Raw genomic sequence first — 17,934 nt, forward strand, 5'->3', positions numbered from 1 at the left:
AGCTTAGAAAAGCCTAAACGGAACCTGTTCGCGATAAATGTCTCAAGTGTTGATTGGAGGATCCTCTTTCATTCGTTTCATTTCGTATCGCGGATTTCGCTTATGCACAGTGAACAAGAAACGTTATGCTGTAGTGGACAAATTTTAAAATAACAAGCAAAGTATAAATCATATTATAGTTGGTGCACGACAAGGTTGATTTAAAATTCGCCAACAATGGTTCGACAAAAAATAACACAAAACCAAAAAAAGACAGACAAACAGATAATACAATCCCAATATTTTAATCACTGTTTTCTTCCGCTGTGCATTAATATATCATGCGATTAAAAGGTCACAAATCTGTCTGCCTAAATTAGCGCACGGTGAAGCGATTGAAAAGATTGCAAATATATGCAAAAGTGTATAATATTTCAACCACGATTCCGGGCAGCACCGCCCTGGCCTACATTTTAGTGGTACACCAAAAAAAGGGAGAGAAAAGGATACTCACTGTAGTCGCTGAGATCGTCCGACGTTCCGTTGACGGTTCCGTCGGGCAGCAGCTGGATGTAGCGGTTCTTGATGAACAGCTGGATTTTGCGTGTCGCTCCGGTTATGTGCGACAGGTTGGCGGAACGCTCATTGCGCTCGAGATTCGATTCGATGTTCCGGTTTTGTTGTTGCTGCTGCTGGTGATGTTGATGATGGTGACGATGGCCACCACCACCACGCCGCCCATGCCACACGCCGGTACCATTCATCGGTGCACCTGCGGGCGCAAGCTGATGCTGGTGACGGTGCGGATTCGCCGGCAGAGCCTCTCGTCTACTTCGGGACAGTGCCGGCGATCGGTTCGTGTCATCGAACCTGGCGTGCACACGGACGGGCGCATTATCCTGCGGCAAGTCGAGCGCACTCGCCGGTCTCGCCGATTGGGATTTATTTTTATCGATCGGTTCTATTAAATAATCGCGCGCGACGCGGCCCGCCCGGCTATTTTCGCGCGGCGGTAAATTTAACTGCACTGCTGCACTCACTTCACTCTGTGTTCGTTCGTTCGGTTCAAATGTTGGTCGCGGCTGGGTGGCCGGACTGAGGGCACGCAACAAGCGGTAGAACTCACTGACACGCCGGCTCTTCCGGCTCTCGGATTCCGCCGGTTCCTGTTGCTGCTGCTGGTGTTGCTCGTTCTGGTGCCGTTCGCTCCCCGGGCCAATCGGGACGTGGTGCCGCTTCGGAGCGAATGTGCCTTCGCCGCTCGTCCACGACGGTTGCACTGGGACCGGCATGACTGCGGCGGCTGGATGGGGCCGAGCTGGCGGCACTACATCCCATGGCGCTTGGGGGGACGTGACGGACAGCGGCTTCGGCATCGTGGCGCAGCAGGGAGGCCAGACGAGGATCACCAGCAGGAGGGCGCCCAGCAGGGCCAGGGCCCTCCGACGAATCCTGCCACTGAGCATGAACCTTCACCGGCCTCTCGTGGAGCGACGTCCACGGGCACCTGCACACACTCACATAGATGCGCCTCGCGCCCTCACCCACACACACACACACACACACGCACGCACCCGCGCTCCCACGCTCACACTAACACAAGCACCAAACAATTATGGGCGGCAGAAAGAACCGTGGGATGGTGCGGTGGAGAAGCACTAAGATTCACTTTGATACACTTTCTGGGTTACGGCGAGGGGTGACACTGGCCAGCATGTGACACGGCCCTAGATACACCTGCGCGTAGCACTGCCTGCAGCACACTAGAAACGTCCCGTGCGCGACCAGTGCGCGTCCCATCATCCTTTCGCGCGGCCTTCAGCGAGTGTGGCGGGTGCAGTTGCGATGCGCCTCCGGGAGCGGGACGCACGTATGCGCGGAATGTTGTCGTACAGGCCGCAGACAGCACTGCCACCTTTCCCTGCCCCGCGGGACGTTTTGCTGCGGGTGTGAGCGGGTGCTGGCGGGCCTGCTCCTACAGGCCATAGCACATCAGCACACGCAAGCGAGCATTCGCTTCGCTAATCCACTGAAATGGTGCTACCGTTGGGCGAAATAAGGAGTCGGGCGGGATGAATGCTACTACCTACCTACCCACCGGCTATTGTTATGGCCCGGGTGCTGCGTGTGCGTTAGTGTTACGCCTTACTGGAGGAAAAGCCCTGTAAAACAGAGAAGGAAAACGGATTGAGCAACGTCATTCGACTAGAGCGTCGGTGTCTGACCGGCAGGGCCCTGTGGCAGGCAAACCAAATAAACTATGCTAATGGAGGAATGGGTAGTAATCTACATATTTTGGGTATGAATAAAATATACAACGCGGGAAGAAAGGCAGCTGGCTTGATGGTTGGGAATTCCTCGAATTTATTTGGAGAAATGGGCTACAGGAGATCGCGATCGACTCGGCTCGCGATCGGTATCGATGCGTAGATGGTTTAGATTTTGCAGAACCGTATGGCCAAAGGGTGTGTTTTTCGAAAACTGGAGGCAAACCAATTGTATTACTCTGTCCCATCGCTCGGTTTCGCTGGCAGCGTGTTGAGCAACACAAGGTTTAACAAGGGATATGGCAGTTCCTTGGGTTCCTTTACAACCATGCAAGCAATGTGCGTGAAGTGTGAAAAAACACAAATTTAAAATGCTAATCTGTTCCGCAATAACAAGCGTACGAATCGAGGTTGACTGTTCGAGGAGAGAAATTGATTAAAATTGCGATCAAATCTGTAAAATCTTCGTAGTGATCTTCATAATCCCTAGCAGGTATGATTCATGCGTTTCTGATAAATGTTACGATAGTTTTTAATCAACGCTTCATCAGCAACCAAAATAAACCTAGACGAGATGTACGACATTTCAATCGGGTCATATTTTCATGGAATGTTTTGTATGCTTCCGTTCGTTATAAATTCGTTACAATTTCGTACGTATAGATGGGGTCATTGTTTTATTAATCTCTATGTGAGTTCAACATGAGTTTAATTTTGATGTAGCACTTGTTTGATAGCATACAATATTGAAAGTAAAGACTAAATTCCATTTTCTATTCATTGTTGGGCTCTTTCCGTTTTAAGTTCGTAGGCTGAAATTTCAGCCCGTCAGCTGTTTGCATTGTATAGCAGTTTTCGAGCAGCTATTTAAGTCAGTATAATATACAGGTGAGCTTATCCCAAGGTGTATGAATTTAGAAGACTGATTTTTATCGCTTCTGGTTCTGAATGAAGATTTTACAAGTGTTTTGTGTATTCATCAAGCCTCCAGAATGCTTGTTTGAGCAAAATTTTTCACCCGTTCTGTCAAAAAATGATGTTCAAAATTGGTTATAAAAACATGCTATGAGACCACCTGGACAACATACACTTTGATTCTATATTCCTGATCTCTTTAATGTACCTTGGGGTAAATGTAAACAACACCGTGTTTTGCCATTTTTTCAAACAGGTATTCGAATCTAACTCTAGCTTTGAGGCTACAATAATCTAGACTGAAAATTGCAGGCTAGTTTTGTATGTGGTTTTGTATCGAATGTTTACATGATTTCAGCCTCCAACTGTCAAACTCCATACAAAAAGCTGACTAGAATCGCGAAGGGCCCCAATGTTTACAATTTTATACAACACACGGATATAGGATTCGAAACAATTTAAAAAATCTAAATACGAGATTCAATACGTAATAAAATATATCACATAATTTTACAACAGTTGATTGATTTAACAGTATTCACATATAACGTCAGATTTCACGAGATTTATGATTATTGTTCAACTAATCTACACAAATAAATAAACTAATAAATGTTACGTGTCATACACTATCCCTTGGTATAATTTCTTAGCAATTTGGGTTGCTTCAATACTTTCTCTTTCGCTCAACATGGCTCAGTATGCTCAGCCATACCCAAAGCATTGCTTTGGTCGCTCATCGTCGAAAAACCAGCCGAAAAGTACGCATCGAAAGGCTACAATTTAAATTAATCACTCCGATAGTAATCTACCGACCCACCGGCGGTGCAGATAAGTAGCGAGATCGCCATTTTCATTACCATCGCCAATGAGTGGCGCTGTCGGCCGATAATTTAGTACATGACGTACGTACGACCCGTCGCCATTTCCCTCTTCTATTGCTGGTCGTACACACGAGTGTGTATGTGATGTGTGCATACAAAATCTAGCACTTGAACATTGTAGCCACGATCGCCGCGTGAGGAAAGGATCATCTCCGATCAAGGTACCCGATTTAATGCCGGCCATGCGCTACCGAATGTTGCCGAATGCCAAAATCGCAACTAGGAGGATCACACGCTAAAAAGCGAACAAAATGGTTGATATACGGGGGAAGACAAAGGGACTAAGAGACGCCTCGATACTGCAGTAGATCGTTTACGCCGTGCGGCAGAGAGAGGTCATTGGCACATAAATATACATTTTCATTTATCACCAGTAGCGCGTGTGTCACTTGACCGGGTTCCGCTCTCGAAATGTCACATTGCGCGTGCAGTTGCCGTTTTCGGTACACAACGCGTACATACAAACACACTGCTGATATACACTGCTGCTATCTGTTATCAGTTACGCTTGTCTGCGATACACCTGCACGAATGGCTTTCCGCAGCACATGCCGGCTTTACCCTTGCTTCTTCCAGCCCTTGCTGCAACACCCTTCGTCGACCCTTCCAGAAGAAGCGGGTCACCCACACATTGCCAACCGGTTCCCGATTTACCACCTAACTTTGCCTGTATGCTAAAAGGCACTACCAATCCGTCATCGGTAACAAACGGAGAGTAACCGATGCGAGATGAAGACGATGAGATTTCGCTCCCTCTCTTTGAAACCCAATTGCAAAAAAGTTCTTGAAAATGAGAAAATAAAATCAAACAAGTAAATAAGAAAACGGTCTATGAAACAAACACTGCGTCTCAATTTGGGTTCACAGTCTTTTCACAGTCTGCGTCACGTACAAATTGTTTGTCGAAATTACACACCTCTGTTTCATGGCGGTGGTGGAGGTGATTTACCACACCAATGAAGGGAAAGCTGACAATCCGCACTTGCCGACAGGAAAATAACGTTCCGATTGCCTCGGTGTTAATTGATGCTGTTTATGTTTGCCAAAAGCGGCAAGATCTTCTCGGACTCTGCGATTATACAGAAGCCATACCAACTTAGTATAAGGTGGTTTAAATACCTTTAAGCTCTATCTCTAAATGCATGCCCATCAATCCTTTCGTTCATCGAAAGGAAAATTTGACCGTGGTACGAGTGAGAATATTCTCATATCACTTTCACTAACCAATCTCCGAATGCGTACAAATGAACTTGTTGAAGGGTGGATGGGAACCCCTTTTCGAAATTACAAGCGTAATTGACATTTAAATTCTTGTCAAGCGTTTCTCGCTCTCGGTTGTTACAAACTGTTTGCTCACAACTAACCATGCTACCTACAGCTGATAGAGGGGTGGCCGCAGCGACAATCTTCTCGCTCGATTGCATAATTGTTGCGAACGGTCTGTCTCGGTGGGGCAAACATTCGACTGTTGCCAAAATGTGGAGTGTAGCTAAAGTAGTATGAGCGCTGCGAGCAGTATTTGACAGAATGATGTCAACTAAAACTGCTGACTGTGGATTGCGTGAAGATGAGATGAGTTAGGTTTCTCGCAATAAGCATTGGTCCTTTAGATAACGGTTTTTTATGTTTGTCTTCTTTTTATCAAATCACATTTTAACGCATTTTTCAGTGACAAAATTGCTGGAAACTGCCCACTTTGAATCTCTATTGCGATCTAAGGTAAAAATGTTCGTAAGATTACAGTAACATCAGAAGTATAGTGTTTTAGCATTTACAAAAATGGAGCATGAAACATTTTCAATTTTTCATCTCTGGACAATGTCTTTATAATCGCTTGCTAAAAGCAATTGGAACGAAATCCCACAAAACTGTCAAAGCCCATTAGTCGAACTTTGTTGGGAAATGTGTTCAGTTTTGCTTGACTGTTCCGATAGCTACATAGACTGTTATGTTCACAGTGTGCCTTGCGATCTCTGCACGCCATCGGAGGTAATGTCGGGATGAGGTTCTGGTACAGCAACCACACACAGAAACGACCATCTTCTGTCCAACAATCCAACGAAAAAAAAAACAGTGGACACACAAACACGCAGCGGAAACATGGTTAAGATGAAGATGCGGTAAACATGCCACTAGTGAAATGTAAAAGTGTCTTCATGTCGAGCAAATGGTGCCGGCGTCTGCGTTCCCTTCACTCCCCAGAATGTACCAGCGTGCACCATGCAACTCCAGCTGCAAAGGGCGCCGTCAGCGAGTTGCTTTGCAGCAGCAAAAAAAGTATAAGTAACTTCCAAATTCGTTTGGAAAGAACTCAGCTCGTCTCCAGCAGAACATACAAAAAAATCTATCATGACCACTGCTTTCAACCAAACGGGGGACGATGTTGGCTCGCTCACAACGAAATTTACCCGACAAAAGTCACCCAAAACCAGGCCCAAAATGAAATGGTTTTGCAAATCTTTGGACAAGAGTTTGCGAAGAAAATTACCAATGCGACTGCAAAAAGTAACAAGAGAGTAACAAAAAACAAAAGATATGTAACAACAGCAAGTAAAGAATCGAGAAACGTTCCGCAAGAATGGGAAGCAGTGGGGTAGCATGCTGCTACGACTTTTGTCGACATTTCTCCGGAAGGATGTGACCCCAAGCAGCAAGCGAAGGTGCAAAGGCACAACCAAAGTCACGCGCACTCGGAGCGACCTGTTCTACGGGCGTATACGGCTTAATAATCTCGCAGTGCATCCCACTAAGCGATGAACTTTCGTTTTGCATCTTCCGCATGGGTGAGCTGAGAAGATGCGTATTTGCTGCGTTTGGAGATGCGTGTTGAAATTAGTCGCAATGCATCAGGCAAAAAAGGGTGCCTCATTTCACACCCGGAACAGGGCGAGTTGCGTGATTGTACGCCGTAACAATACCGTTCGTGAAAGATCTCACACTTCAAGGCAGGTCACGAAAATGCAATGAGCTGTGTTGTAGCTTAAGTCGAACGAGGTGGACGTTTTAATTGAGTTTTAATTACATTATTGCAATCTTTACTCGTGTCATTTGCTACACTCTTCCAAACGTTGGCGTTATTAATAGAGTCCTAAGGTGAATCACACTGTCTTGCTGCGAATAATATCACGTCTTTACCTTTGATTCGCTCGTTTCGTTTGCCGCACTGCCGCTGATAATAGCGCTGATTGCTCGAAGTAATCGTACGTTTTGTGCTGTAATTCGTTTCTGTAACAACTTGATGGATGAGATGTTTTTTTTTCCTTAGAATGTTGGGCCAACACTTTCACACTATTGTACGGCAAAAAATCTTTCTCATTTGATTAAAATTCGATGATTTCTGTTTCACTGCCTACGGTTATGAAAAAGATTAGCAACCACAACGCATCATCACTGGGTAATTTTTACTCTTTTGTAATATATCTTGAATATATATGATATTATTACACTATAAAATTGCTTATGCCATAAACACACTTATTCACAATTTATGTTGTCTTGGTTCACGCAAGCCAGAGTTAGGGTATATCACAATTTTCTTCACTCTAATTACACACTTCCAATCACACATCACTCTCTTACACTTACACACACAAGCAAACACACATACACACACATCGTCATTTTGGCATTGATGCCTATCACGTGAGTCGATAAGTATGACAACGCGCCGTACTGCTTTTCTCATTCGGCACCGTGATTGTGCCGAATCCACGACCCAAACCTACCCAACGTGGGGAAGCATGCGCCGCCATCGGTCAACAAGGGTAACGAAATCAAAAGAAACCCAAAATGATAAGTGATAAGATCATGTTTGGCATTCATATAAGACTGCAGAGGGGTTTGGCTATAAAACCCCATCGATAGAAAAAAAAACAGAGCCCGATACACATTTCCTGCTTCATTCAGATGCATTTAAAGTCAACGACAGCCGTAACAATGTTTTGCATACATCTGTGAAAGGTACTGTCTATGGTTGCCGAATTCTGCCCCCCCCCCAATGTCTGCGTGAAAAGAACACTCACCACACGCTGGTAAAGCAGGCGAAATAAAAAAAAGGAGAAACTCAAGACATGCTCACGCCCGTGGCTCGGTCATCTTGCCGGCTTACAATGGGAAGGGAGGAACCGGTGGCGAAAACCCGCGCGGAAACCACAACCGAACCGACACTAATTTCGAAAATATATCCAATCGGTTTTTAATGAGCCAAGCGGCGGCTCGGGCGTGCGCGTAATGCTCGCGGTGGCTGTCTGTCGATCTCGTCTCGTCGCGGCGCGCAGATCGCGAAAAAGTGAATTTTTGCGCGAAAACCGTAAGCATCCTCTATTTTTGCCTGTATTTTACGGGCGAGCGGACGCGGAAACACCACACTCTGTGCCACACTGTGTGCGCTTGTCTAGGCCGCGCAAACTCGTGCCGGTGTATGCGTGCGTCCAACACACGGGGCCCCGTGTCTCGGATGTGTCGGGCCTCGGGCCCGAATCATCTGTTTTACATAACAAACTGACGGTCTCGCGCAGCAGTGGAAGCAGTGAATTTTTGCAACACTTTTGAGGTGGAGCGTTAAGTTGGCCTTTCCGTTTCATGTTTGTAGGCTGGTCGTCGCGTCTTTCCCTATTTTCGAGGTCATCTTGCCGGATTGACCAAGCCCCGGTAAGAAAGTAGACACCAAAACTGCTGAACTTTGGGTGTTTCGCACGTTTTTTTTTACCTTCGCAATTAGTTATCTACCTCTCTCTCTCTCTCACTCTTTCTCAGACACATACACACGAACAAGCATGGAAGCACGAGAATCCATCTCCTGGCGGCAGATCATCCACCGAAGATTCCCCATCCGGTAGCGAAAGGCTGACCTCGATCCGCGAACGATCTCGTTCGTCTTTCCGTTGGTTAACACCACGTACGCAACTAACGTTCATTCACATTTTTGCCACTCGATTCGTCTACTGTGTGCGACGAAATGTGAGAATGGATGGACGGGCTCGAAGTGGAAATCAATTTCGCACCGAGCGCGATCGGATCACGTATTATTACAGCCACGATTTGCCTATTTTAATGAAGGGAAGCCAGCGAACAGTTGCTAGCCCGGGTGCAACCACTAATTAATTCACTCGTCCACAATTAAGCAAGCGGGCACGTTGTAATTCAAACTTAACTTGCTTTTCACTTCTTTCATCTTGCTCGTCTCGGCTACTGTACGAACCTCCTCTCATAAAACCTTCGCTTCTTGTTCCGTTCAAGAAGAAGTCCTTTTACGATCGCACACTTTCCTCGGCTGATGCTGGCAAAATCGCTTTGCACCACCAGTACTGTTAATATTGCTCTGGAACCATCACTTCACCGTGGGAAAGGGTTCGTTCAACACAGTCGCGATAACTCGCGCTTCGTTTGTGTGTCAACCCGTCCCAGCCTCCCGGTGATAAAATAATCTTTACATGGCACAACTAAAAAAAAACACACACACACACACACCTCTCGACACAAAAACGCACACCTTTCGGCGAAGATGCAGTCAAAGTTGTTCGCGCGATAAATACTACACTGAGACAAGCAGGGACACGAAAATGTCGATCGCGACCGGTGAAGCAGTGACGGTTGCTGTTCGAAAAATGCTGCTGACGATGTGACCACCGCACGCGCATGCATCCAGCTCGGCTGAAGAGTTCAAGTGATTTAACTTGTACGTTCACGACTTTCGTTGAATGAAATGAATGGAATGAACGGTACGCACTTCATTTTTACGGCGCCGAAGGAAACCCGAACCAGCGACGAACGGGTGCTTAGGCTGTGCTCTGACATTGCTGCATGGCTATCGGTGAGAAATCTAGATTGTTCGGCGTTTCGGAGCAAGCGCATGCTGCATATAGAGCATAATAGTTGTCTGATGTTTGACTTGGAAAGGATCTTTTTTAAATTTAGTCATACATTTTTGAACAACTTTTCATCAAATATCAAGATCAACAGTGGGTTTGAAATATGTTTTTTGTTAAATATATAAAACGTAAGGAAGATAAGCAAGTATAAAACATTAATTCAGAATCATATTTATAAATCGCTTAACAAGTATATATTCTTAGACTTATTTTATATGGGCTATAACAGATAATACTTATCAAATTTGTGGTGCTACAATGGGTATCAAACGGTTAGTAACAATGAGTTTCGTTAAATCGAAAAGTTGATGATTTATTGATATTTATTTATTTATTTCATTGATTTTATTTTAACTAAACAAACAAAAACTATTTTTCCTAATTTTATTCTCGTTTTCTTTCTTAATTTTATTTAATTTGTAAAGCTATAAAACGATTACTTATCGTCAAAAAACACTATGCATGTGTTTCACATCCATAGTGAGTAGCTCAAATTCATCCCATTTGAAAGAACTCATTTCACATTTGTTCATCCACAGCTTCTCACCCTTGGTCAACCTTGTATTCCGCTGTCCCATGCAAGTGAAAGCTTATGATTTTGTCTTATTACCTGCATGATTTTATTCTTTCAGATAGAATATGTTACAATTTTTGTTTTAACTTAGTTGTGCATCTTCAAATTGTCTGTGGACCATTAAGAAATATGGAGGTATTGTTGATTTTTTTCTTTTTTTGTTAGTACATGTGGTTAATAGCATGATTAATTATCAATAATTAAAAGTATTAATCTTGGCATATTCTCATGAATTTATCAACTTTTTATATTTATCTTTGATGAAAAGCGTGTAAGATAAAGTGATTAAAAAGCTTTTTTCAGTTTTTGTAAACGCAAGAAGTGCGATCCCGTGGTACAAGCGTCCACTCGCACGACTTAACATTCTCGTCTCGGGTTTAACCATCTACAACCATTTCAATCATTGCTTTCAATCACTCTTGCTCAGTGGTGTACATATTTACATTCATTGTTTAAGAGAACCGAATAATATTGTGTTTACATGAGTACTCCGAGTGCTTATCAACTGCTTAGCATAACTTCTCCAAGAATAACTAATGTTAAACCTGCACCGGTGCACCAACCGCCTCCAATGGAATAAAGAGCATGCACGCAACTGGCTTGGTGGAAGATTGCAAGTGAACTGACTATGAATGAAGAAAATTAAATGAATGAACCTCGGTGTTTTCAGTATTTCTGCGCTGCACTCGATTGGTACCCGAAGATTTCCCGAAGGGATGCTTAGGCCATGCTTTGTTTAATCTAACGTAACAACTCTTTGTTGCTTTAGAATATTGCATATCAAATTTTAAAATGAAATTTGTTAATTTGTTGTATTGTATTTTTTGAATAATTCATCGAAATCTATAGATTATATAAGAACGTACGGTATTTAATCTTATAATTTAGAGTCACCACGATAAGGTCCATTGACACATGAGGTCCAAACCGAAGTCATACAAAATCATGAAAAAGTCTGCGCCCCTGCGTTCTGGCGCCCACCCGACACCCAACCAGCAAAACCGAAGCTATTGGAAAACTTTCCTGTGTGCCAAAGCGAGAGAAGATGTCTTCTCTCTCTAGATTATGGATGGTACAACGCCGCACGTGTAGCCTGGCAAGAAATGATGCACGAAAAACGGGAGAAGGGGAAACCGATATCCTTCGAACGACACGCATACATGCATTGCATTACGTTGAAATCGAGCAGTTCATACCTTACATTGGAAGCGTGGCAAATGGTGGATATGAGATCAGTTATATGGCGGGGGATTGTGATAAATTGACAGAATCGTAGATTTCTCCAAGGCGTGTTAAACTCGATCGAAGTAAGCGAGCATCTATATGATTATTTAATATTCCCGATATATAGGCACTTTGCTTCTTCTAGACGATAATTAGAAGTACATCAACGGTCTCCCTTTTTGAAGATTGGTACTAACCACTCGGTCTTCCATAAGCATAGGAATTTGCCGACTTTCGGTTAGCAGTAGTGCAAGCGATTTCCAGCATTTACTGATTTTGAAAGCTGAAATACCCTGTGGTCCGGGGATCAAGGATGGTTTGAGATGTTTTAGGCATTCATCCACTGTACATTCAGTGTAGGTCTCGCTCCATCAACAATGTTTGATGAGGTGTACGATATTGCAATGTATATTACTAATGGGTCATGTGTTGGGCCGGAGAAAGCATCAGAGGATCATTGAGCGAACAGGTTACAAATATCTTTAGGTGTTGTGTCCATCGCTCCATTGACGCACTTTGATAGGGATTGCATTTGAGTGTCGCCTATTAAAGTGTTTACCAGTACATTCAACAACTGTCCATTTGTGTATTACAATCGTCTCATTGAACATACACCACAACAAACTGTGCCGAATCTGACAGTTGTGCAATCGAAGATGACAATTGTGTTATTAAATTGGCCCACACCCGCTGACGTTTGATGAAGTGGTAGACAGCGGTGTCTATTAAAATAACAGTTATTTATTCGACTTATAAACTGTTTATCAATGAATCGACGACTATGCGAAGTTTCCAAAGGACGTACCTTTCGATGGAAGACATTTATTGATTATATTTTAATCTATTATATAGACTGTACTCATTCGTAGTGTGGAAAAGATGTGCCTTAGTATTGGTGTTTTAAAACAGCGGTGACAACGGAATGCGGCATTTTTTGTTGGTTTGAGAATGAGTCTGTTATCGCTCCAAGCCAAATAGTGTACTGGATGGAAGTGCATCATTCATTCAGAAATTGGCATATTTTTACTAAGGATTATTTTTGAGGCCATACATTTTTAATTTTCAATTTATTTAAATTACAAAACAAATAATTTTATTTTTATGAATGGGTTTTGTATATCTACATTGCACAATATAGCGCATTTCAATTGTCATTTGTTAAATGATTTTTTTACATTAAGTTTAACTATATTGGTAGTACTACTATTTTACATTATTATAATAATGTGCATGCCTGAAACATTCTTACATTGAAACTTTATACTCCATAAGGCGTTTTTATTATTATTCAGAAGGAAATAAATTATCACGGGAAAATTTTGAAATAGAATAGTATAAATTTCAAACAATGAACGAAACTTTCAGCATATAGCAATGCTTCATATACCTCCCATTACCTTCATATACCTTCATTACACTCCCATCGCCCTACTACAAAGACCATCCCCATGAGTGTAAATCCTTTCACCAGTAGTGCATCCTTTAAGGAGGATGCGTTCAATATTTGATTACAACGTCTTGTCCACTCTCCTGCTTACCACAGAATGACTAACGGCTCGTTTCACACATGTTGGTCCACCAGCACGTCACTCTTGCCGACATGCGTGTCCGTAAGAATTTCGGCAGAAACGACTCAACATTCCTTCCGTCTTGATGTTACAAACAGGCCTTGCTGCGAAGGGTAAAACAACAACAACAGACCATAACACTACACCACCCCGGACCAAACGCTATACCTTCAACCGGAGTGTACCCAACCCGAAACCCGTTGACCGTACCGTTTGCTGATGGGCCGTTTGTTTTCAACAACAGCTGCAACGGTAGACCATCCCCAAGGTTACAAGGTTTGAATTCCTTACTCAGCGCTTGCCTGTTTTGCTGTGACCTTTACAAAATGTAACAATCCGTCTAGCTGGAGCTGTACTTAAAAGCTACAGTGCAACAGGATTGGAGCATCAGTTGCGAATGTGCCCAGCAAGAAGTGGCACCAGAGTGCAGTGAGGTGAAGTTCTGTGAACTGTGATAGTGTTAATAAGTTGTGTGTGAAACCCTGTGAAAGTTGTGGACAATCATTTCCAAAATGGTTAGTTGATGGCTTAATAGTAACGCCTTCGATTGTCACATCTATCTCTCTTTCTCTCTTTGTCATTACTCTATCCACAGTTGTTCCTCAACCGTTGGAGTATATCCTTGTTGGTTGCTCTACTAGCGCTGGACGCCGGAGTCGATGCTTTTAAATACTACAAGCGCATGGGCCCACATCGGTTTAGGCCCGTCTTTACTGGACCGATCCGTGGATCACGGTTTGGATTTGTAAGAGCAGAGAACCCCAACGCCGATGGAGCGATGGACGCGCCCAAGTCGGGTGAGGAAAGCTCGGAAACGGTACCAGCGCAAGCGCCCGCAATGAGCGACATGGCAGTTCACGACCCGAATGCACCTCAGATGCGTGAAATGGTTCACGATAGTCCGCATCCGGTCGAGATCGATATGGGTCCGGGCATGCAGGCACGCGTCATGGGCTTCGAGGGAGAGCTGGATGAGGGCAACTTTGGCCGAGCGGCAGAGGACGACGACAACGAGGAGGACGGTTCTTCCAAGTTCAGACATTTCAAGAAACACAAGAAACATAAGCACGTCATCCACACCCATCATCACTATCACCACAAGAAGGGATACGGTGGACATGGAGGCGGCTACGGACACGGTGGAGGATATGGACACCATGGACATGGCCACGGATACGGCAAGCATGGGCACGGTGGTGGCCATGGATATCACGACGACCATGACGGAGGCGATGATTACGAGCCCACCTATGGTCATCACGGACGGTATCGCCGTTCGCCGATGAGTGAGATGTCCGGGCTGGAGGATGGGGAGGAGACCCCGGTTGCTCAGGTTAGTGATACGCCACTACGATGCGTTTGTGGTCGAGGTGCGCTGTTTCATAGTCAACTTCCCAATTAACAGGCGCCGGTTTTTAGGCTTTAGATCGTAACGCGCCAACACATTCATCCCAGGACCATCCTGCCCCGGACGAGCCAGGCAGCCCAACATCGCCGCTGGCTGAGCCCGGAGCACCCGTTTACCGACAGTCCGTCAGCCGACGGCAGCTGGTGCGCACCAAGAACGAGCGACTGGCACAGATTGGGCGAGATCGAGCACAACGAGCGAACAGGTATGCAGACACAGAGCACGATTCCGACGGACCTTGTCCGGCGGAGTACGCACAGGCAGAGGTTGGGGAGGTAGTAGGGAGCGCACAGGACGCAGATCCGAAGGTATCTGCAGACAAACGGGCCAATCAACCTTTTGCAAATTTGATGCGAAGATTATTTGGGCGCAAGAAAAAGCAGGGCCCGGTAGTGAGCGCTGACCCTCAGAAGCCTCCCGACGCGAATACTGTCGCCTTACGCGAAGAGATAGGGCAAAAGGTAGCTAAGAATGGAGGTTCCACCATTGGAACGGAGATGAAAACCTACCTTCTTAGCAAAGGACAGGGCATTGTGGGGGGACCGCAAACGGTCGACGTGCGGCAGGATGACGGCGGCGGCTCCAATGTGACGACTCACATTGCACCTTTGCCTGGGACGTTCTTTCCCGAGCTGGGCACCATCGTAAGTGTCCGGTTTGTGGATGAAACGGGCCGGGAACGGACTATACCGTTCGAGCTGACGTCCCGTCAGCTGGCCTCCAACGGAACCACGTATAATCCATCGATTCCACTCAATTATAACTTTTTCTACTTTCATTGCCTTTCACCCACGCGCGCTCCACCGGCAACCGCGACCGATGGCACTAGGTTACGATCGATGGCGAAGCGTATGATTGCAGGGCTGGGCGAGGGCGGTGGTCGCACGGGTCGGACGACGGGAGAGGAGAGTGCGGGCGAGGCTGTCGATGGGTCTGTACCGCAGCAGCGTTGGCTTCACAGACGCCGCACAAAGTCGGAATGGCGTCGTCGGGATGCGAATCCGGGTCGACGTCGTAGACCCATGCCGGCCGACAAAGTAATCGAAAGACGGGCACCGGAAGATCTAGCTTCCACGATCACTCCTGTGACCTCAGCTCCAATGGTAGTGGAGGAGGTGGATGTACATGAGCAGGAAGCGCAACAAGAGTCGGACGAAGATTCAGAATGTGAGATTTGCTCCAACTTTTACGTTGATGAGCAGAAGCTGACCACAACCTCGACTACACCACGGGCTCCCGAGCATCGGTTGGACGAAGTGCTCGAACCAAAACTAGCCCTGGATGGTAACGCAATTGAAACGGAAGAAAGCATTGAAGATCCCGAAGCTAGTCTGGTCGCACAGCGAGATGATCGCAATGAAGCTTCAGCTAGACCCAACCATTCAGGCGGGCGGAATGCTCTCTGGCGTGGCCTTTCCAAGCGACTCAGTGCGTTTCGTGAGCGACATGCAGGCAAGAGTGCGCACAGGAAGCCGCTGCCAGAGACGGAACCTCCATCCACTAGGACGTCGACGATGACGAACCTAACCGATGACGAAGCGGTCGATTCGAACGAAATCGTCGAATACTACCAGCAGGACCTCGGCCGAGTACTCTACCGGATGGCGAATGGACGCGTTCTCGAGGAACCACAGCGCTACCATCTGCGCCGTAGTTCTGACGACGAAGCGGACGTTTCTCCCCGTCAACGACGGCTCAATCGCATCAACAAGCGCCGGAAGCAGTACAAAGACGCACCAGCGACGGAGGATAAAACTCCCGCCACGAAGCCTACACCCATCATCAACATAGGCTCGTTCGGTATGCCAAACGGAGCTGCTTCGGTATCGAACATGGAAAACACGGGCGCTTCCCGCACCATGGGCGGACCTGAAATGGACAACTACATCATGCAGAAGGTGCGTGAATACTGCAGCACGTCGTGCGGTTCTGGTAAAGTGGTCCCACCGCCAGTGATCATCGTACCCGAGAAGCCTTCGTACGCGATCGCATATCCGCCGGATGCGGTTGCCGCACCCGCTGCCACAGGCGAACAGATCGTAGGTAGTCAGCTGATCGTGCAGCCTGCAGGCACCTACAGCCAAAACGAAGCGCCCACGACCCGCTCGCCATCCGACCCCGGTACCACCCCTCGCTCCTGCCCGACCAAGATCGTCAAGTGCATCCCGCGAGCGATGGCCAGCAAGAGCAAGCAGACGCGCAAAGCTGGAACCACCTCGAACGACGAGGAGAAGGACACCGTCGCCGGCCCGCTGGTAGCAGCGTTCAGACAAAGTACGGTTGCGTAACTGCCCGGTGCCGATGGTGATCGGTGGCCGATCATTGCTCCGATGTGTGTGTGTATGTTTTCTAACGAAACCTAACCTCCAAATCCCTCCTCTGCCGCCCTTTTCAGAGCGTCCTTTTCAGCTTAACCCGTTCAGGGGTTTCTTCCAGCGGTTCCGCAGGATATAAGAGGTCGCTCTGTACGCGGTTGCCCACAGTATCCTGCCACCGATCTCCCTCTCTCGTCGTTGTTCGTGTGACCTGTGCCGTTCCTCCTTGCGGCAGCAACAAACCCAGCCTCGTGTAGATTAAGAGCTCGCTTATATTTTTTGTTTCTGTTTTGTTGTAATTGTGTCGCGGCGCACCTTGGCGTCCAGGGCCAACATTGGTTCGGATGGGAAATGTGAATGTGTAATGTGCCTCCCGGCTGCGCGAAGAGCTTTAGAATAAACTGACCGATGTCGTCCGCGGGCCACGGTTCACGGACGATTGAAGTTGCATTTTTGTACCAAACCAAACTAATGATTTGTTCTTTTTCTTCTCTTCCCTATACTCGATCGACCCGATGACCCGATGGCCCCCTCCCTCTTCTTCTTTCGCTTGCTTTCGTGGTGCCTGGTTCCGCAGTCCCGGTGAACCGATCGTTCGTGCCGTAAGAAATTTAATATTCAACCGCTACGATCCGCGAATGACGGAACCGTTCGGCGGACGGCAACCAGCGGCCAACGCGGGCGCTAGGCGCAAACAGCGGCAGGAGCTGCGGCAGCGTGTCCAAGACCCACATGCAAAAACGCGCCCAATCGAAGCGTTCCATAATGCGATCAAAACCATCCGTTACCGGATGATGACAACGACCACGCCCGCTCCGACGACGATGGCCAGCAGGCGAATGGGAGGCAGACGCATAGGAGGACGCCCCAAGAATAACCGTTCTCCGTCCGGTATGGTATCCGCGACCTTCCGGCCACCGGCTAGTGCTG

At 46.5% G+C, this 17,934-nt stretch overlaps 2 protein-coding genes across 9 annotated transcripts in view; one reads left to right on the forward strand and one right to left on the reverse strand.

Moving 5' to 3' along the window:
• LOC4577440 (uncharacterized) overlaps positions 1–9,712 on the reverse strand; it is a 58,185-nt gene extending 48,473 nt beyond the window's left edge. For 2 of the 8 annotated variants that reach the window (XM_061650238.1, XM_061650239.1), the window contains exons 1-3: positions 9,515–9,712; positions 7,181–7,394; positions 494–2,141 (exon numbers count right to left, since the gene is read on the reverse strand). In XM_061650238.1, coding sequence (XP_061506222.1) covers positions 494–1,445 — 952 coding nt within the window. In that variant the 5' untranslated portion in view covers positions 1,446–2,141; positions 7,181–7,394; positions 9,515–9,712. Of the gene's footprint in view, positions 1–493; positions 2,142–7,180; positions 7,395–8,753; positions 8,772–9,245; positions 9,265–9,512 lie in introns of those variants that run through there. The other 6 variants (XM_061650234.1, XM_061650231.1, XM_061650235.1 and 3 more) reach the window with 6 other exon arrangements.
• Positions 9,713–10,141: 429 nt separating this feature from the next.
• Positions 10,142–17,462, forward strand: LOC1273923 (uncharacterized). Its single transcript, XM_061650240.1, has 5 exons — positions 10,142–13,796; positions 13,877–14,614; positions 14,701–14,894; positions 15,519–16,963; positions 17,085–17,462. The coding sequence occupies exons 1-5, from the start codon at positions 13,794–13,796 to the stop codon at positions 17,141–17,143; spliced, it is 2,439 nt and encodes an 812-aa protein (XP_061506224.1). The 5' UTR covers positions 10,142–13,793; the 3' UTR covers positions 17,144–17,462.
• The last annotated feature ends 472 nt before the right edge of the window (positions 17,463–17,934 follow it).

The sequence above is a fragment of the Anopheles gambiae genome, chromosome 2 (assembly GCF_943734735.2).
Source record: "Anopheles gambiae chromosome 2, idAnoGambNW_F1_1, whole genome shotgun sequence".
Classification (NCBI taxonomy): domain Eukaryota; kingdom Metazoa; phylum Arthropoda; class Insecta; order Diptera; family Culicidae; genus Anopheles; species Anopheles gambiae.

What these genes read in the sequence shown, in the direction of transcription:
- LOC1273923 (XM_061650240.1), top strand. An exon ending in CGAGCACAACGAGCGAACAG is followed by an intron (nt 14,895 to 15,518) that starts GTATGCAGACAC and finishes CGATGGCACTAG; the next exon opens with GTTACGATCGATGGCGAAGC. An exon ending in GGTAGCAGCGTTCAGACAAA is followed by an intron (nt 16,964 to 17,084) that starts GTACGGTTGCGT and finishes CGCCCTTTTCAG; the next exon opens with AGCGTCCTTTTCAGCTTAAC.